Consider the following 21,786-nt stretch of genomic DNA (forward strand, 5'->3'; position numbering starts at 1 on the left):
ATGCCTCGTGTGGGGTCCGCTTTAAAATGAAGAGCAAAACCTGGGTGCTGCGGATAGAGCCGCTTTTCTGCGCTCAAGCGAGTAGAGGAATATTTTGAAATCACTCTCATAAACAAAATTCTTTGCAGTTACTTGGCTGTCAAGCATTTCCCGCTCTTCCCGATGGTTTACATACATTCCTGCTCCAATCAGCTGCTGAATCTCGTGAAATTTCGTAACGAGTGCTTTTTAGTTGCATTCCTACTAATTTTCAAAAGGACCTAAGTAACATTTTTTTCATGAATTAATTTGAATAGCGCAATCAACAGAACAACATGAAAGCTATTGATTGCTGGTATTCAAATTAATTCATGAAAAAAATGTTACTTAGGTCCTTTTCAAAAGTTAAACGTGAATTCTGCTTGACATCTAATACAGTCGCGATTCGCTGGTTGGGCCACGACCTCGGCCCAACTAACGAATTCGGTTTTTTAGTTGGGTCAACTGACAGCCATTTGAGCACGTGTATTTTGACTTGAACATCACAAATGATGTCCAGTGACGTTCAATCCCGTTTTCCGTGTTTACATTGAATTTTGACGTACGGTTGCTTTTTAGTTGGGCCATGGCCCAACCAGCGGAGGCCCAACTAAAGGTTGGTATCGTGTTCAAAAGAAATTTCTTTTTCTATCTCAATCACATGTTAATTTCCGTTCACTGAATCGGAAAAGTAAAGATTCGAAACAAAATTTTTACAACAGTATCCACATGAAAAGAACAAAAAACAAAATTGGCATTTGTAAGGTTCCCACGCAAAGTAATGGGAGCTGTCACTTTACTTTCGGAAAAATGTTCTGTTCGATTATTCCGTAAGTAAAAGTGACAATTTTCTCCATGCAGATTAGTTGTCAAAATTCCTCTTGGTAATATTGAACAAAATTCCGTAACCACTCTACTTTTTAAGTCGATACTGGCCTTAAAAAGTGACCCAAGTATTAAAATCCCAACCAGCGAATCCCGACTGTACAATATGGACAACCATTGTTGAATACGGCCCTGCCGTACCTGCGCACCTTCCCATCCAACACTTCTATACACAGGTAAGGTACACAACCTGCTCCCCACGTACGTTGGAGAGAAACGTCACGGGCAGACCGATTGTACCCAGAAGAAAAAAGAACAACTAGTGACCATTCCCACGTTTATTTGCTAAATTAAGTTAGTTCCTAAATATTGAATACTAAAAGCGTTTCTAAAGTGAACTCAACCCAATTATTAGTGAGAACCTAATTGGTAAATTGTGCTAAAATATCTATGAAACTATGCTATTCTAATAACAGAAAATTTGCAGTATTCCCTACAATCTAGTGAACTAATAATAACCTACAATTTGTTTACATCTTAATGCTACATGCGAAGGTAAATTTCATAGTCTAAATATTACATAAATACTTAAATCTAGATTGTTTTAGTACGGTAAAGGACTAGAACTAGGTGAATATTTCCATAATAGCTAGTACGAGCCAGAACGAGTGATATTAGTTCGACCATTGTGAACCTGATGACCCGCAAATCTGCACAACGGGACTAAACGTAAGTCATGGCAGGGCAAAAACATTGAATGATCGATAAACACATGTGTAACAAATAAGATAAAAAAGATGTAAATTTTAACCCTAAAATGCATTCCATTACAGGAATATAATAATATCCACCTCAAACATAAAGCCTAATTCTACGGTCGTTTTGTGTGGTATTGTTATCTCGGAAATCACCCCTCGTAATTAGTTGGCAAATTCCAACATTTTATTATATTCGTTTAATTTAATAACGAATCTAATCGGTCGCATACGGTCATGTCGAACAAAGCTCGGTCAAATAAAGGCAGTAATGCCGGCGGTAGTGAAAGTGGTGCAATTGGTGGTGTTAGAGTGGTGGTCACCGACGAAACGGTAGAACCGGAGGCTTCATTTCCTGGACGTTCGTGCCGAATATGCCGCGGAGAAGACAACGAGGAGATGGTAAGATGTGACAAGTGCCTTAAGTGGTCGCATTTTGTCTGCGTTGGAGTGACTCAAGCCATCGAAAGTGAACCGTGGAGCTGTGAAAACTGTATGAATCTGGTTCAAGCGCCTGAGAAGCAACCGAATCCAAGCGACGGCGGTAACTCCCGCGGTGGAGCCAAGAAGAAACAGTACGTTGCAGTAGAAGGTGACCCTTCCATCCAGCCAAGTGACCTGCTGACCCCGAAGTCGTCGAATCCAGCCAAGACAGGACAACAGGAGCACAAGAAGGACGGAAAAAAGAAATCGTTGAAAGGGAAAGGTCAGGAGTACAAACAAGTCCATCAAGACCAACAGCAGTTGCCAGGAGGAGTAGAGAAGCCTGCGAATGTTATCGTCAATACAGGCATGCAGAAGGACCGCGAGCGAATACTGGTGAAGCCACCAGGAAAGGCGAATTCGGTGTTATCGCACAATAGTCGAGCGTCTAATAGTTCACTCGCCAAGCTGAAGCTACAGAAGCTGGAAGAAGAACGGGCTTTGAACGAGAAACGTCTGGAGCAGGAGCGTGCTTACCTAGAAGAAAAGTACGAACTACTGGAGCAGATCGCTAGCGAACGCGGATCGGATGCGAATAGTGAAGTGGACATAACGGAAGGATGGCTTCCTCAAGCGCAATCCAGTAACCACTCACAATTGGCAGCTGAGCCCATCGCTGATCACCAATCCTTTCATCTCACCGTTAATCCCCCTCGTTCAATTCCGGACCTCGTTCATCGTAACGTTGATCTACCGCAACTCATCTCTAATCTCTCCGTCAACCAAGATTACCGCCATCCCAGTGAAAGCAACAACGAACTACGTGGCATTCATCGTGGCATCCCGCATCAAATCAACCGCCTACCGGAGCGCGAGGAAGACAACTGCTTGCTAACCAAGAAACAGTTAGCGGCGCGCCAAGCAATTTCCAAGGATCTGCCCCAGTTTTCCGGCAATCCTGAAGATTGGCCTCTTTTTATAGCGACGTTCAACAATACAACGACCATGTGCGGATACACGAACGATGAAAACATTTTTCGGTTGCAGAGGAGTCTGCGGGGACGAGCCTTCGAAGCCGTGAAAAGCCGATTGGTACACCCTTCGAACGTTCCCGGCGTGCTAAGGACTCTAAGAATGATGTTTGGACAGCCAGAAGCTATTGTTCACACGCTTATTGAGAAAATTCACTCCCTGCCGGCCATTAGAGAAGAAAGATTGGAGACACTAGTAGACTTTGCCGTAAACGTGGAAAACTTTTGTGCGACCGTGGACGCCTGCGGACTGGATGAATACTTGTACAACACAACCCTCTTACATCAGCTTGTTGGCAAGTTACCTCCAACAATCAAGCTGAACTGGGCACAGTACAGGGTTTCCCTAACCGGAGTAAACTTAGCAGCTTTCAGTACCTGGATTTACTCTCTCGCGGAGGCCGTTAGCACATTGACTATCCTGAGCATCTCGAATCCCAGACCGGTGCGAAGTGACAGAAGCGGAATAAAGAAAGGGAATGCATTCGTAAACGCACACGTCGTTAGCAATTCGTCATCATCGTTGACAGCTAATGACCCTAGCGGAAAGGTTTTCACTCCTAGTGAGCAGTGCCTCGTTTGTGCAGGAACCTGCAGAACAATTGAAAAATGCAAGCGCTTCCTGGAACTTGGTCGGGATTCACGTTGGGCTATAATACGAGAGTTTGCACTATGTCGCCGTTGTCTCTGCCGTCACCATGGCGTATGCCGAGCCAAATTATGCGGTAAGAATGGATGTCAGTTCAAGCACCATGCTTTGCTGCACAACGACCAAAAACAGCTAACATCGCGTGCATCAGAGATGCCCTTATCTCGCGCAATAGCGCCTCCGATAGTCGACAGCTCACAACCCCCCAGTACAGGAACCAATTGTACAGCTTACGGTTGCCACACGCATCAAGCCAAGTCAAGCGATATATTGTTCCGCTACCTACCAGTAGTGCTGCGTGGGAAAAGCAGTTCGATTCGTACTCATGCATTCCTTGACGACGGCTCCGATTTGACGTTGCTCGACGAAGAGTTAGCCGATGAATTAGAACTGGGAGGCGCAGTTAAATCACTGTGTCTGCATTGGACCGGTGGTGCGCAGCGCCAAGAAGTTAAGTCAAGAGTTATCGAGTTGGAGATAGCCGGCGTACAACAAGGATCCAAAAGTTTCACCATCAGTGGCGTGCGTACAGTCAATGAGCTTCTACTTCCGTACCAGACAATGAGCATTAAGGAGTTATCATCGTTGTACCCACACCTGAAAGGACTTCCGGTCGATTCATACTTCAACGTTCGACCACGGATTCTAATCGGGCTAAAGAACCAACATCTCAGCCTTGCCCTCAAATGCCGCGAAGGCAAGCCCAACGACCCTATTGCTATTAAGACGCGGCTAGGCTGGACGGTGTGTGGAGGAGGCATTTCAGAAGCTGCAACCAGCCCAGTGCACTCCGTCTACCACATCGGTTCCTGTGAGGAATATCACAAAGCAGATGAGGATCTACATCAGGTTGTCAAAGAATACTTTGCTATCGATAGCCTAGGAATCATGAAAACAAATGATGCAATCCTCTCCGTCGACGATCAACGAGCGCGATCTCTTCTCCAATCGCAAACCAAGTTCACAGGCGAACGCTACGAAACCAAGTTACTTTGGCGTTTCGATACAATTAGGCTGCCGGATAGCAAAGCAATGGCTCTGCGGCGGTTTCTGTGTCTCGAGAAACGCATGCAGAAAGATGAAATGCTCGCTCAAACTTTGAGGGAGAAAATGGCCGACTATCTGAACAAAAGCTACATACGGAAGCTATCCAATGAAGAGTTACGTCAATCATTTCCACGTGTTTGGTATCTTCCAGTATTCCCAGTGTCAAACCCAAATAAGCCAGCAAAAGTGAGAATCGTGTGGGACGCAGCTGCCAAAGCATTCGGAACATCGTTGAATTCTGTTCTGCTGAAAGGTCCAGACCATCTATCTTCCTTGTTTTCTATATTGATCCGTTTCCGTGAGCATCACATAGCCCTAACAGGTGACATACGTGAAATGTTTCACCAAGTGTTGATCCGCAGTGAAGACCAACAATGTCAGCGGTTCTACTGGAGAGACGAGAGCGGAACGATAGCAATATACGTCATGTGCGTCATGACATTCGGTGCTTGTTGCTCCCCTAGTAGCGCCCATTATGTAATGACCTCGAATGCAAAACGTTTTACCCAGGATTATCCCGCAGCCGTAGAGGTTATTGAGAAGCAACACTACGTAGATGATATGTTGGCGAGCGTGGAAACGGAAGAGCAAGCCATCAATCTCGCCCAGGACGTCAAGTTTGTGCACTCGCAGGGTGGGTTCGAAATCCGTAACTGGACCAGCAATTCGCAACGTGTCCTAAAAACTCTACGTGGAAGTAACGCCGAGGAAAAGAACCTAAACCTTTGTGTAGAAATGGAGACTGAAAAGGTTTTGGGAATGTGGTGGAGTACAGCTGATGATGCATTCACCTTTAAAATCAATTGGAACCGCTACGATCGAGACCTGTGGCGAGGAAGCCTCCACCCTACAAAACGAGAGGTTCTCCGGGTCCTAATGACGATCTTCGACCCCCTTGGACTCATCGCGCCGCTCCTTATGTTCTTGAAGATTTTGCTGCAGGAAATCTGGCGTAGTGGTATTCAGTGGGACGAAAAGATCGACAACAATACCTTTGCTAAGTGGCGAAGCTGGCTGCAAATCTTGCCTCAGGTTGAACAGGTTAAAATACCTCGGTGCTTTCTCTCTCGATCTGAATCCGGGTATAATAATGCACAATTGCACACATTCGTTGATTCGAGCGAAAACGGTATGGCTGCAGCGTGCTACCTACGCATCATACATAATGAATCAGTTCAATGTTGTTTGATCGCCGCCAAAACAAGAGTCGCTCCCTTAAAATATCTATCGATTCCTCGGCTCGAGCTCATGGCTGCAGTTATTGGTACAAGACTTTCCCAGGCGGTCCTTAATTCTCTGTCTTTCACTGTAAGCAAGCGGATCTATCATACAGATTCCAGAGATGTAATTTGCTGGATAAACTCGGATCATCGGCGGTATACTCCATTTGTCGCCTGCCGAGTCAGCGAGATTCTGGAAACAACAAATCAAAACCAATGGCGTTGGGTTCCGACAAAGATGAACGTCGCCGACGACGGCACGAAATGGGAGAAGCTCCCAGACATGACCCCTGATTCCAGATGGTTCAACGGTCCGGACTTTCTACGGAAACGAGAAGAAACTTGGCCGTGTCAATTTGCAAAAGATAGCACGACAGATACCGAACTGCGACCCTGTGTGCTAACCCACTTTACCGTGTCAGATCCAGTAATCAACGTCTCCAGCTGGAAACGAATGACCAAAATAGCTGCATTTATTTATCGCTTCGCAACAAACTGTCGCCTGAAGATTGACAAAATCCCAATCCGCTGCGGACCATTGTCCACGGACGAAACGCAGGCTGCTGAACGCTACTTGATATGCCAAGCCCAACGAGAGGCTTACCCGGACGAGATAGCTGCATTACATAAAGCCGCAAACATTCCCAAGAATAGCTCACTGTTTAAGCTGACCCCATGGATAGACAACCAAGGATTGATGAGGATGCGCGGAAGAATTAGTGCCTGTGCTTCGGCCATCGAAGAGGCCAAGAACCCGATAATCCTACCACGTGACCACCACACCACCAAACTTATTATTGCCCATTATCATAATAAATATAACCACCAAAATCACGAGACCGCTATCAATGAATTACGACAAAGATATTCCATACCTCGACTACGAGCGACCTATGCAAAGGTACGTCATGACTGTCAACAGTGCAAGAATCTCCGTGCTGCTCCACAGCCACCTATAATGGCCGATCTTCCTCCAGAGCGACTCGACGCCTTCGCTCGACCATTCACCCATATTGGTGTTGATTATTTCGGACCGATGGAAGTCGTTGTAGGCCGCCGAGTAGAGAAACGTTGGGGAATGCTGGTGACATGCTTGACTACTCGTGCAATCCACATAGAAGTGGTACACACATTAAGTACCGACTCATGCATCATGAGTCTCCGAAGCTGTGTGGCACGCCGAGGTACGCCTAAAACGATTTATAGTGACCGAGGAACCTGTTTCATCGGTGCGAGTCGCGAGATGAGAGAAACAGCGGCGGTATTGAACCATGAAAAATTGATGAAGGAGTTCAGCGAGACAACCTGGAAGTTCATCCCTCCAGTTTCCCCACATATGGGCGGTAGCTGGGAGCGCCTGGTCGGTATAGTTAAGCGAAATCTTCTGGCAATCCGCCCTCCACACAAACCGAACGATGAGGTGCTACGCAGTCTGTTGACCGAGGTTGAGCATACCGTCAACTCTCGACCACTGACACACGTTCCGGTCGACGACGAATCCGCACCCGCTCTCACCCCAAATCACTTCCTTTTGGGGTCATCAGACGGTACTAAGCCATTTTGCGACCTCGACGACAGTGTGGCCGCACTACGCAGAACCTGGCGAATGTCTCAGCAGCTGGCCAACAAATTTTGGAAACGCTGGCTCACCGACTACTTGCCAGAGATCACCCGACGAACACGATGGTACGAGAACACAAAGCCGATCACAATTGGCGACATAGTGATCATCGTCGATCCGAAATTTCCCCGTAATTGCTGGCCCAAGGGTAAGGTCATCGGAACCAGCGTTAACCAGAAGGACAACCAGATCAGATCAGCAACCGTACGAACTGCCAATGGAGTTTTCGAGCGTCCGGTAGCCAAGCTGGCTGTACTGGATGTACGGCGCGAAGAACTGTAAGCCGACCAGAGGATCGTCGTACCCGGGGGGAGTGTTGAGTACGGCCCTGCCGTACCTGCGCACCTTCCCATCCAACACTTCTATACACAGGTAAGGTACACAACCTGCTCCCCACGTACGTTGGAGAGAAACGTCACGGGCAGACCGATTGTACCCAGAAGAAAAAAGAACAACTAGTGACCATTCCCACGTTTATTTGCTAAATTAAGTTAGTTCCTAAATATTGAATACTAAAAGCGTTTCTAAAGTGAACTCAACCCAATTATTAGTGAGAACCTAATTGGTAAATTGTGCTAAAATATCTATGAAACTATGCTATTCTAATAACAGAAAATTTGCAGTATTCCCTACAATCTAGTGAACTAATAATAACCTACAATTTGTTTACATCTTAATGCTACATGCGAAGGTAAATTTCATAGTCTAAATATTACATAAATACTTAGATTGTTTTAGTACGGTAAAGGACTAGAACTAGGTGAATATTTCCATAATAGCTAGTACGAGCCAGAACGAGTGATATTAGTTCGACCATTGTGAACCTGATGACCCGCAAATCTGCACAACGGGACTAAACGTAAGTCATGGCAGGGCAAAAACATTGAATGATCGATAAACACATGTGTAACAAATAAGATAAAAAAGATGTAAATTTTAACCCTAAAATGCATTCCATTACAGGAATATAATAATATCCACCTCAAACAGAAAGCCTAATTCTACGGTCGTTTTGTGTGGTATTGTTATCTCGGAAATCACCCCTCGTAATTAGTTGGCAAATTCCAACAACCATCAAGAAACAATATATGCTATTGTATACCGTAGAGCATATGGTAATTCAATTGTTTACACTGTTGAGCCTATGGTACATTTTTATCCGGGCATCTATGCGTGCATATACACTCAGGAAAATCAACACATACTTTATGGCAAAAATCCATGTATTTTGAAATACAGTCGCGATTCGCTGGTTGGGCCACGATCTCGGCCCAACTAACGAATTCGGTTTTTTAGTTGGGCCAACTGACAACCATTTGAGCACGTGTATTTCGACTTGAACATCACAAATGATGTCCAGTGACGCCCAATCCCGTTTTCCGTGTTTACATTGAATTTTGACTTACGGTTGCTTTTTAGTTGGGCCATGGCCCAACCAGCGGAGGCCCAACTAAAAAGTGACCCAAGTATTAAAATCCCAACCAGCGAATCCCGACTGTACAGTGAACGTTCGCTAATTGGGGTTTTTCTAGTTGGGGCGTTTTTTAGTTGGGGGTTCGCTAATTGGGTCGAAACCCAATTAAAAAGCAGCTAAACGTCAGAATGTGATGTCAAAAACGCGTTGACATTTTGTTTCCGTGTTTGGCGGGATCGATATTTTCTGGCGCGTAAAATTTTCCTTTGTTCAATGCAGAAAGTAAACAACATTGACGCTTGTCAAAACGCCCCAATTAGCGAACGGCATTCGCTAGTTGGGGTGAGGTCGTGCCCCAATTAGCGAACGATCACTGTATGCATATCATGCGTCGGCACATACAGTATCCCCCCGGCACATACAGTATTATCCGGACCTCGCTAGTCCGACGACTCGTTAGTCCGGATCTCGCTAAATCGGAATTTTCCGGATTAAAAAGTATCAACACCCATTTAAACACATTATGCTTTCAGTTTTCAAATTTGTGCTGTGATTTTGTTTTGGTTCATTTGTATGGATTTGACAGTCGGATTAACGAGAGAAACCTCGATAGTCCGGCCATACATTTGTCGGATCAGCGGGGGGATACTGTACTTAATTGCATACAAATTCACACATGGATACTATGACCCACATGGATAGTATGTGGAAACACTCATGCAATGCATGTGGGCGCATGGAATATATGTGTCGAAAATATGGAATCCATTTCGCTACCCCCATTGCAAAAATCCATGTGTAAACTCATGAATATAATGCGGAGTTTTTTGTGAGTGTATGATGCGGACTATACTAAAATTAGGGATCCTATAATGAGAGATATGCGAAAGCGGCCATTGTAAGCCAATCGAGCATTGAGAACTGTCAAAACGTGAGCCAAATGAACGTTGTTATTGTTGCAGATTGAGACGAGGTTGAGAGGTATTGAGATAGATTTTAAGAAAAGTTTCATCGAATAAATAATTTGATTTACTTTTGCGAATAGAAGTAATATAGTTTTTGTATTGTGTTTCGCCTGTTTGTATTGCACTTTTGTTCTAGTGATAAAGCTCATTTAAACACTGTTAGTGGACAGACAAACATAATCCAAATTGTTATCAAATGTAAAGTCATATACAAGCTTCAACATTTTGCGCTGCGGCAAGTGCTGGAAGCGTTTGCTAACAAAAGTAACAGCGTTGCTAAATCGTCTGGAAAAGTATTTGCATATCTCTCATTATAGGATCCCTAACTAAAATGACATAATTTGAATTGTTGCGACTCGCAGCGCGAGTGCTCAATCGCACGGTCCGGTTTGGTGGCGGCCCGACAATAATAAATATAAGATTTGAAACGAACATTAATATATAATTATAATCACAATTATAATTATAATTATAATTACATATTGCGATTTTTTCAGGCTATAGACATCCTTATCTAACTCCCTTAGCCTAAAAATAGCCACCATGTCCCGGGCACAGTGTGCAGATAGACCGCTGTCAGTTGCATGAGATGTCAACAATCGTCAACAACACCAATGATTGTAGCTTGATAATTAAAAATATCCACAACAATAAAAGAGCAAGATTTATTTTTAAATTCTGCTCATGCTTTTCACGGTGAAGTAAAAGACAAATTGTTGTTCTCCATGTAAGTAAAATCAAAATTGATCATGTAGATAAGTTTTGAATCAATTAAACTCATTAGTTATATTTAATGAATATTCCCGATTAAAGTTGCATATTGAAGAAAGCTGAATTTGGATGTTTTATGATGTTAAGCTTTTTTAGATTTGACGTACGTTGCTCGGCGTTGGTGTTGGTGTTGGCTGCGCTAAACATGAGCTCTTAGCATAGGCCTGGATTTTTTTCACCATTTAGACTCTATTGATAAAAATTTCGTCTTACTCAGATTTCGCTTTCGATTTCGCTGCTGGCTACCGTGCGCATTTCACTTGAAGATCGTGACAGCTGTCGCAAGCCCCCTCATGTTTACATATTTTTTCATTGTTCTCAGCTCTCCAGCTGATCATGTTTACACAACAAAACCAGCTGGTGCTTCGATGTTCACATTCAGTCCTATTGTTCTCAACCGACCACGTGCTTGACAATCAAGGTAATCTATGGAAAGGTTGTCGAAAATGCCTTGAAATACAAAATTGACAACTCTTGAATTTCGTCGAGCGAATCTAATCATTCGTGAAAAATACAATATAATCACAATCTTCAATGTTTGGCTCCGGCAAGAGAAGAAAAATAAGGTACCTAAAATCAGGTATTCTTTTCTAACCGTGTAGATGATAACAGCGATGACTGATGATGATCATCATCACCAAACGTCATCATCGTCGGTCGCATTCGTCGGTTTACGGTTAGGTCGGTTTCGTGATCAGTCATCCCGCATAAGTCAGTCGTTTTGCGAGGAAAGCGAGTTTCGGATCGGTCGTTCGTCGCGCGGCTCGCTGTTTTTGTGATTTTTAGCCCTACCCAGGAAATTTACATTTTTGTGGAAATTATTCGGACGTGAGAAAAATCGGCAAATAACTCGAAGCAATAGCGGATACGATCGGGAGTGAGAAAATATAGGAATAAACAAGTGGCGTAAGTGCTGATGGAAGGATATAATTTTCGATTCGGTCTGATTCTGGGTGCAACGGGAATCAAATTCCTTGCCGAACGACGACGACGAAAGAGACGATGACCAAATCGCAGCCGACGAAGACGATTGTGAACGGATATCTCGTGTGTGGGAGTGAGCGAGATGGCGCCAGGCAAATTAGTGGACCGTCGTGACAAAGTGACCGCAATTCGTGTGGGAGTGAGCGAGAAGGCATCGAGCAAAATGGCGTTTGTGGAATTTGATGAATTTTTATGAATGTTTTTCTTTTTCGAGGTGAAACATGAGAATCGGGAGTTTATGCAGTTTTGTGACGTCTGTTCGGAGGGATGGGAAGCTGGACACGGTTTCCGGCTGCAATTTGATTGTTTTCGATTGTCAATTCGGGAGAAATCGGACCAGCTGCTTCCGTGGCAGGACACCAATTTCTCTTTCCTGCCTGACGTTGTTTCCCCGTGTTGAATTGAGGTAGATTGCCGATCGGAACAGCATCAGCGTTGTTATGTAAGCAATCAATCGTCTGGAATGAGTCCCCTTCGTCTGCTGGGAAAGGTAATAAAATTATTCTCCGTACTACTTCCCTACTGAATCCTTCGATTCCTGAAAATATGCAGCAACAACAAAAACAACGACACAACAAGCGAAGCCGCAGTAAAATTTGGTAAAACGAGAAGAAAACAAGCAGAAAGATCAATGGCTACTAAGACTGCGACGTTATTGATTATTAATCAAAAACTGGTTGAACCAGCGAGATTCAAATGCAAATTGTAATGCTTCTCAACTTCATTCATTTTTAGTCAATTTTTAAAAGGCATCTATTGAATTGTCGTTTCCTAAGTCAACTTGTAATCATGAAAACGTTTTTATCTCCGAGGCTAGCCAGCCTTCGGCTGAAAGTTACGTAAATAAAGATATACCTATCTAATAATAACATTTTTGACGTATTATTTAAGTTTGTTGTTTCTAATCGTTTTCCTAAGCAAGAATTTGTAAATATGACATTCAAAAATGGGTCACGGTGTGTTATTAATCTACCTTGCGCTTTAGTATAATGCGACTACAATCGATTTCTATTAATCGTTTTTTTTTTTCTTTCGTCAAAAACTCAATTAGACAAAGCCAGATCAGTCAGTTACAACCGCGATTGTTGCTTCTGACTTAAGATGCAATCATTATTTATCACACCCAAAGCATAAAATCTTCGACAAACTGTCGCATTGATAAAATGAAAACGTCGACGAAGCAACGGCTATCAATGCAGTTACGCCGTTACGATACTAAGCGCAAAATATGTACTTTCCAACTTCAAGGGGCTGTTCACAAATTACGCTAGAGGGGAGGTCCAGCCGAGCGTTATGGTTCGTACAAATAAGTGAAATCTTCCCTACAACACGCGTTACGAGGGGGAGTGTGGGGTCCCAAAAATTTCCAACTTTAGCGTTACGTAATGTGTGAATGAACCTTAACTCACCTATTGTTTAAATTTTGATCGTAGCATAATTCGTATTTTAATGTAGGGGGAATGACGGCTTTGGCAGGTTTTGTTCTATTATTGTCAGGGGGGTTTTTGTTGATCAAATTTTATGAAATTTAGCCACAATATTCTTTGATATGCCAAATTTGAGTATAATCAGTTATAGAAACCCCCTGACAATAACAGAACAAAACCTGCCAAAGCCGTCATTCCCCCTATTCTTATAATCGTAATGATTATTAAGGTGGCACTTCCTTGCGCTACTTCATTGTTTTCAATAAATAATCAGCAGCCAATCACCGAAAAAACGGCAAACCTTTATGACTTTTGTAGTTGTCGCATTTTGTTTTCTCCGAAATGATTTCAACCACATTATGTCAAATGCATGAAAAACCACCGCATTACCAGATTCACCGTTATCTGCGTTTGCTTAGCTGCGAACTGCGTGCTCTGGGTCTCAGTGTGGAAGTCTCCTGGGAGATGACGCAGCATTGATAACCAGTTTTGCTCGGTGCGCTGGTCTTCGTATGTAGTTGGGTTCGTCTGCCGGACAGCCAGATAACACGATAGCACGATGGTCGGACGGTCTCCTAGCAAGGTGAAGTGAAGTCACCAAAATAGCAATTTTGGTTGTTTTGTTTCCATACTAGCAAATTTAATTATGACCATAACTTATGGACTTTATAAACAGCTATTTCCTGGTATATATTAGCTTATTCCTTACCGCTTCAATATAAAGTCCAAAAGAGCCGTATTAACTTTTTTCAGTACTATTTGTATGGCCTAAAAGTTGGTTACCCTTCGCTAGATTCCTGCACTTTTTCAACTGATAAACGCAATAAACTTGGGGGTCGTACACCAATTACGTAAGCACTTATGGGGGAAGGGGGGTTTGACATTTTCTTACGTTCCATATAAATAAAAAAATATTTGTATGGGAAAAATCTTACATGGAGGGAGGGGGGTTGAAAAACGCAGAAAAATTGCTTACGTAATTAGTGTACGGCCCCTTGCGTGAAAAATCACTGAATTTAAGCAGCCTTGTTTAGTCGACTTAAAGAGACAGGATGTTCAAGATGTTCAAGATTTTTTGGCAAGCATCCAATCATTGTAATTATGTATCTTGACGTAATCATATCAGATAGGAGGCAGAGTTCTAACTGTTTATGTAAAATAATGAGCAAGTAATTTCCTAGATCAGCGGTTCTCAACCTTTTTCTTGAGAGGTACCCCTTCAAACTGTCGCATTGATTGTGTAAAAAATATAAGCGAGGAAAAGATATATGAAAAACGGACCTGAAAACTAACGGGATATATGGCTCTCCATAAAGTTGACTGAAATTTTATTAAGTTTATACATCAAGCTTGACTACATGACTAATGACTATTGGAGCCTGTCCGAGCCTATTGAAAGGAGCTTTCCGAGCCTCTTTTTTTTTTTGTTGGGGCGTAGAACCACTGCGTCCATTGAGTTGAACTTTTGTGGTAAGGGATGGATAGAAATATGTTGACGGGATAAGGAGGAATGTGTTGTATTTCCGTACAAAGCAGAACAAGAGAGCACAGGTTTCGTTTGTATAGACGGCAAAAAACGGAGGTTGGCTTCGTACATTTGGATTCATGACTATTTTACCTTTGTAGGAGAACTTGAACAAATTACAAATTTCTTTCATATAAATTCCCATACACATGTAAATTGCCTGCAGCAGGGACTGTGGGCAGCAGGGACTATGTCCAAGGGCTTGACGATCCCTCCCCAGGCCATCTGCGAGTTGTGGGGCTTGCCTAGGATGTGGTGGGGTTTGACAGTGGGCCCTGTTAAACCTCTATAAAAAGCTGCATGTATCCGCAAGTAGGCCCCAACAAAGCGACCGTGTGCCGCTCAAAGCGCACAAGCCCAAGTCCTGGTGTTAGGTGGGACGCTAAACAGCCCTGACACGACGGCCCTCTGACGAGACAGGAGGTTTGCGCAGGCCCAATAAGCCGCCTGGAAATCAATCATTACGAACAATATAAGAGATAATGCGACTCGATATAATCGGCAAAGACCTAGGCGACGAATACAGGATCACGATTGGAAGCTTGGAACATGGAATTGCAAGTCGCTAGGTTTCGCAGGTTGCGACAGGATGATCTACGATGAATTACATCCCCGCAGACCTGACGACGAGAAAGAAGCGTTCTATGCACAGCTGGAGCAGACATACGATGGATGCCCAGTGCGGGACGTCAAAATCGTCATCGGTGACATGAACGCACAGGTAGGAAGAGAGGAAATGTATAGACCGGTCATCGGACCGGATAGTCTGCACACCTTATCGAATGACAACGGCCAACGATGCATGAACTTCGCAGCCTCCCGCAGAATGGTAGTCAGAAGCCCCTTCTTTCCCCGCAAAAATATCCACAAGGCCACATGGAGATCACCTAACCAAGAAACGGAAAACCAAATCGACCACGTTCTAATCGACGGTAAATTCTTCTCCGACATCACGAACGTCCGCACTTACCGCAGTGCGACCACTACCTCGTTGCAGTATGCCTGCGCTCAAAACTCTCAACGGTGTACAACACGCGTCGAAGTCGGACGGAGCGCGGCATAACATTGGGCGGCTACAAGCCGATAGGATAGCACAAGGATACGCGCAGCAGCTGGAAGTGGCACTCCCAACGGAAGAACAGCTAGGCGCAGCGTCTCTTGAAGATGGCTGGATGTAGCTCCGCTGCAATTGGCACGGTGCCCCCGGATCAGAGAAACGACTGGTATGACGGCGAATGTGAGCAGTTAGTTGAGGAGAGATTGTTGCAATACCGCACGGGGGTGAACGAGGCACGATACAAATGGGCGTGGAACAGACAAAACTCGATTATTCGGAGGAAAAAGCGCCAGCAGGAAGATCGATATCATGAAGAGACGGAGCAACTGTACCGCGCTAATAACGCACGAAAGTTCTATGAGAAGTTAAACCGTTCACGTAAGGGCCACGTGCCACTGCCCGATATGTGTAAGGACATAAACGGGAACCTTCTTACAAACGAGCGTGAGGTGATCCGAAGGTGGCGGCAGCAATACGAAGAGCACCTAAATGGCGATGTGGCAGACAACGGTGGCTGCAGGACAACGCGCGCAGGTCATACGACTTCCGGCTCTGAATCTCCAGGAAATCCAGGAGGAGATCGGCCTGCTGAAAAACAAAAAAGCCCCTGGAGTTGACAAACAACCATGGGAGCTGTTTAAAAACTGTGGCGAGGCACTGGCTAGAGCGCTGCACTGGGTTATTACCACTGGGTTATTATTATGTCCCATCTACAAAAAGGGCGATAAGCTGGATTGTAGCAACTACCGCGCAATCACATTGCCGAACGCCGCCTACAAGGTACTCTCCCAAATTTTATGCCGCCGACTAACACCAATTGCAAGAGAGTTCGTGGGGCAGTACCAGGCGAGATGTATGGGTGGACGCTCCACCACAGACCAGGTGTTCGCCGTACATCAGGTATTGCGGAAATGCCGCGAATACATCGTGCCCACACATCATCTATTCATCGAATTCAAAGCCGCATATGATACAATCGATCGAGATCAGCTATAGCAGCTTATGCACGAAAACGGATTTCCGGATAAACTGATAAGGTTGATCGGGTGATGTGCGTATTTGGCTATTTGGCAGCTATACGGCTTCTCCGATGACGTAGATATTATGGCACGTAACTTTGAGAAGATGGAGGAAGTCTACATCAGATTGAACAGGGAAGCTAAACGGATCGAACTAGTCATCAACACGTCGAAGACGAAGTACATGATAGGAAGAGGTTCAAGAGAGTACAATGTGAGCCACGAGTTTGCATCGGTGGTGACGAAATCGAGGTGGTAGAAGAATTTGTGTATTCGGGCTCACTGGTAACTGCCGAAAACGACACCAACAGAGAAATTCGGAGACGCATAGTGGCTGGAAATCGTACGTACTTTGGACTCCGCAAGAAGCTCCGATCGAATAGAGTTCGCTTGCGTACAAAACTGATAATCTACTAAATGCTAAATAGACCGGTAGTCCTCTACGGACACGAGACCTGAACGATGATTGTGGAGGACCAACGCGCACTTGGAATTTTCGAATGAAAAGTGTTGCGTACTGTCTATGGGGGGGTGCAGATGGCGAACGGGAGGCGATTGCACCACGAGTTGCATGAGCTGCTGGGAAAACCATCCATCGGACGACTGCGGTGGGCCGGGCACGTAGCCAGAATGTCGGACAGTAACCCGGTGAAAATGGTTCTCGACAACGATCCGACGGGCACAAGAAGGTGCGCAGCGAGCAAGGTGGATCGATAAGGTGGAAGATGACTTGCGGATCCTCCGTAGACTGCGTGGCTGGCGACGTGTAGCCATGGACCGAGCCGAATGGAGAAGACTCTTATGTACCGAACAGGCCACTCCGCCCTTAGTCTGAATAAATAAATAATAAGGTCCCTTCACATCCTTCGCGTTCTCCTTCCCCTCGGATATGTTACCTTGCCGCGGTGGGTCGGCTTACGCCATTAGCTCTGATATGGCAACCAAAGACATATCCTGTCGTGGTGGTATCACATGTTGACTATTTTTGTTTGGTGCCGCGTTACATATCTGGCATTGACGCACTAATTTACGGAATATGCATGTAATCCAACGGACAACGTCTCTTGGAGCCTTGAATGGTAGTGCAGTCAAGCAGAGGTAGTGTGAGTTCTCTTCTTTTCGGCAATACTTTTCTGATGCGTTCCCTATGACGATGAGTCGTAGCCACGCTTACATTTAGCTAGCTAGGCATTTATTAAAAAAAAAAACAAAGTATTCAAGACATTCGTAGGGAAATGAATACTGGATTCACTGAGTATAAGTTTTTTTTAAACAAGGAACGTGGTGCCAGATTTATTTTGTTACGTCTTACTTTGAAGAGTCATAATAAAATATACCACACATTATAATGATGGTATATGAACAATAGAGTGGGGCGCAGTTGTATGGAAAAACGCAAACTTCGTCCGATCAAGTGAGATCAAGGTTTTTCTGAATCGTTTTGGGACCCCAATCAACTGTGCAAAATATGGGCTCGATTGGTTGCAACCTCGCATGCCGCATCGCGTTTTAAATTTACATGGAGATTAGTATGGGAAAACGTACTTTTTTACATTTTTGCACTTAGCGGCTTAAATTTATCATCAATCACGTGACTCAATATGTTAGCATATAGTTTGGAAGATGCCGAAACACTTTGCCGAAGAAGGTACGTAGCTGGAAGGTCTACAAAAAATGTTATTACGTTTTGAAAATTGATTGCTCAAACCATATGCAAGAAATCAATGTTTCTGCCAGCACTACCGGACAACCTATGGTTATCGAAAGGCAAAACCCATCTTCCTTCTTATCGGTTTTTTTTTTCTTTGTGAAATAATTCCGGGTAGCTCCCATTAGCTCTAAAGCCCAATTATTTTATTTATTTTGAAAAAACACTTAGTTAAATTATTCGTCTACGTAGTACGGCAGTGCTGGCAGAACAAACGATTTTTTGCTTATGGTTTGAACACTCAATGTTCGAAACGTTATAACTTTTTTCGTGGACGTTCCAGCAACGTGCATCCTTTGGGTTATACTTTAACGCAATGTGCTACTTGGTTTACGATAAACTGAAACCTCTAGTAATAGAAATGCAAAAATATACGTTCTCCCATACTAATTTCCATACAAACTTCAAACGCGATGCGGAAAGCGAGGGAGCAACCAATCGGTCCCAAATTCTGCACAGTTGTTCAGGACCCAGAATGGCTTCGAAAAACCATTGATTTGAAAAAATGACCATGACGCCCCACTCTAATGAACAATCTTATGACGGCTTCATTCACGATAATTTTTACTAATAGTAGGGAATAGGCGTGATGAAGCTTTACTTTGCCACCGAAAAGTGAATCCTACACCCAACCAGCGGATGACAGATTTTAATACAATTCTGCATAAGAACTTGAACTTTACAGAAACTGTATAATAATTTGGCATATACAATTTCGGAAGATTTTAATACAATTTTTGTATTAAAATAATACAATTTTGTATTATTTTAATACAATATTTGTATAAAAAGCTTACAGAATTGTATATGCCAAGATTTTATACAATGATTGCCAGATTTGTTTTTTGGGTGTATACACTCTGGAAAAAATTAATACCAAATAGTTTAAAAGTCATTCTAATAGGCTATTCGCCTGGTTGACCCCGGCTTCGTTTAAGTTCAGGCTATACTCTGTTAGTATAACTTTCATATATACAAGAATAGTATAAGGCGACGTTATCAAAAACAGTATTCTTGGTTGGTTTTTGTTTTGGTTTGAATGATTCATCATTTCAAAATAAATAAATAAATGAGAACAGCTTAGGGAAACAATCTCGCAAGTAATATTTATTCTCCATATTTACATGCAAAACAATTTTTGGGCACACCAATATACCCATCGAAACCAGCAATCTGCTTCAGTAATCTCTGAATTTGAGGAGAATCAGGAGAATACTTTCGCGGTATCCACTGAAAGAATATCACCATCGCATAGACGCATTGTGGCAGTAGTTACCTCGTCCGAAAAGTTCACATGAAGCTCTTGCTCTTCACGTCCGGCGGTATCGCCTACACGCTTACACCGCGTTCCTGTCCAGTAAATTAATAGGGTTTCCGTGGAACTTTGGATGCGTCCGTCGTACTAAACAGTAAAAAAAAATACCGTTTTCCATGCCGCAAATGGTCAATTAGAAGAACATTTTTGAGCATCGGAGTATCTATCAAACCTGCTAAGAATTCCAAATTGTTTATCATGTTCGGAAGTTCCTGTTATTTAACAAATAAGTTCACTTTCTTTACCGGTTCAATTCAAGGTTTATCCAGCGGTTGTGCATCTTCCTTTTGCACCATGATTTTGACTTCTCCGTATGCCTCCAGTGCCGAACCACCGCTCAAGAAGGATGATTGATTTGCACGGTTTCTTCCTCTATGTCATTCGCGGCATTCCAAAAGTAAAATTCAACAGGAATCTTTTCCCTCTAGCCCTCATACGGATCTTCGGCAAGGGTATCGGAACGAACTTCTAAAATCACAATATTCGCAATAAGCGATATTTCATCGGAAAATTATTTTAAAACCCACCTTCAATATGTCATCCACAACACCGTAAATAAGTATCCGGTCTTATGCTGTCTTATGTAAATTGTTACATTTGCGGACGAGAATTGGCAGCTTCCAATCAGCGAAATACATCCGGGACCAAATAGAACAGTTTTTTTTCTAAGCTGATAGGGAAAAAATATGATCACAGCAAAATGGCGAAAAACTAATGTACCAGTGGAATAGTTGTGCCGAATTCAGCGATAGATTAAATGATAAACTTGAAAGGTATACTATTTAAACAAAGCTTAGCATAAACTTCAAAAATATAAAAACGGATTTGTTTTTATACTTCTTTAGGATTATTCTATTTCTGAGTGTAGCTGACTTATAACTGATCATTAGTACATGATAGATAATGACAGTTAGTTTGGAAACGATCAAGCTACTTATTAGAACATAATAATAGTAATACCTTGACAAAGGAATAACAATAAAATAGACTAAATAAATGCTCGAACAGTTTCCACTTTTTACAAGACATAACTTACATTGTGTTTGATAGTATTGACAGAGGATGAACCAATAACTTAGGCAAACAAAGTAATTCAAGGAACGCATACTTCATACCTTCTGACCATAAAGACAAGAATGACATCATTTGCCTCGGGCTGAAAGTCTCCTTAATAAAGACACAAAAAAAAACAAGAATGACATCGTACAGATCAATCTATATGATTCGGCAATTGAGCCTCCAAAATAAACGAAAGATTTAAAAAAAAATCTGTATGATTAGGAATGAGATAATGGGAGAGAGTATCTATTAGAGTTGTAAATGGAATGTCTTTTGAGCCAGATCAACAGTGTCTTAATGGACGACATACGTCCTGTCGGCTGGAGAACTGCTCCAATAGTTATTAACTTGTCATTTTTATAAATCGGGGATTGAACACTTTCTTATACTTGAAAAAAAAACTTCCGACTCAGTTTCTTCGATGAAGCATTGGGCAACATGTTCCATGTGAGTCGAAAAAACTGCTTCGGTCGATTTCGAACGCGTACAATGACAATAGACGTATAAATAGCATAAAAACTGACTAAATAGTTTGACTCTGACAAGAAAATTACAAAAATTACTTTAAACTTTAACGATGTTAGTTAGCATGAGACCTGTCTGACTATTTATGAACGTAATTCCCTCTGATTCAGTTGCAACAGCGATTTCTTGGACGACATGTTCCGTGTACGGCTGGCAAACTGCTTCGAAAGGAATTATGCTACGGTATCATCAAAGGCCTGGTGCAGAGGTTTCTACTCTATTCAGAGTCCCGCCAGTAAACCTCCATAAAAAATAAAAATAAAATAAGGTCCCTTCACATCCTTCGCGTTCTGCTCCCGAATTGTAGTTGGTCTTTTCCAAGCTTAGACAGATAATGAACAATGTCCTCACTTTGGTGTCTACACTCAAGAATCCACCTTGACCTGATGATTCATCATGATCATTGTCATTACTCTTACTATGAAAGT

General features: G+C 43.1%; 3 protein-coding genes across 5 annotated transcripts in view; all 3 read left to right on the forward strand.

Moving 5' to 3' along the window:
• The first annotated feature begins 1,067 nt into the window (after positions 1-1,067).
• Positions 1,068-6,927, forward strand: LOC134203897 (uncharacterized). Its single transcript, XM_062678729.1, has 4 exons — positions 1,068-1,272; positions 1,331-1,398; positions 1,452-6,738; positions 6,833-6,927. The coding sequence occupies exons 3-4, from the start codon at positions 1,836-1,838 to the stop codon at positions 6,925-6,927; spliced, it is 4,998 nt and encodes a 1,665-aa protein (XP_062534713.1). The 5' UTR covers positions 1,068-1,272; positions 1,331-1,398; positions 1,452-1,835.
• LOC134203901 (uncharacterized) lies at positions 6,730-8,281 on the forward strand. The gene is made up of 2 exons (XM_062678734.1): positions 6,730-8,154; positions 8,213-8,281. Exon 1 carries the CDS (start codon positions 6,927-6,929, stop codon positions 7,869-7,871), a length of 945 nt encoding a protein of 314 aa, XP_062534718.1. The 5' UTR covers positions 6,730-6,926; the 3' UTR covers positions 7,872-8,154; positions 8,213-8,281.
• Positions 8,282-11,446: 3,165 nt separating this feature from the next.
• Positions 11,447-21,786, forward strand: part of LOC134203902 (cdc42 homolog) — a 52,828-nt gene continuing 42,488 nt past the window's right edge. For 2 of the 3 annotated variants that reach the window (XM_062678736.1, XM_062678737.1), the window contains exon 1: positions 11,447-11,645. The gene's annotated coding sequence lies outside the window, so the exon portion shown is untranslated. The remainder of the gene's footprint in view (positions 11,646-21,786) is intronic. The other variant, XM_062678735.1, reaches the window with a different exon arrangement.

The sequence above is a fragment of the Armigeres subalbatus genome, unplaced genomic scaffold (genome assembly GCF_024139115.2).
Source record: "Armigeres subalbatus isolate Guangzhou_Male unplaced genomic scaffold, GZ_Asu_2 Contig288, whole genome shotgun sequence".
NCBI classification, from domain to species: Eukaryota; Metazoa; Arthropoda; class Insecta; order Diptera; family Culicidae; genus Armigeres; species Armigeres subalbatus.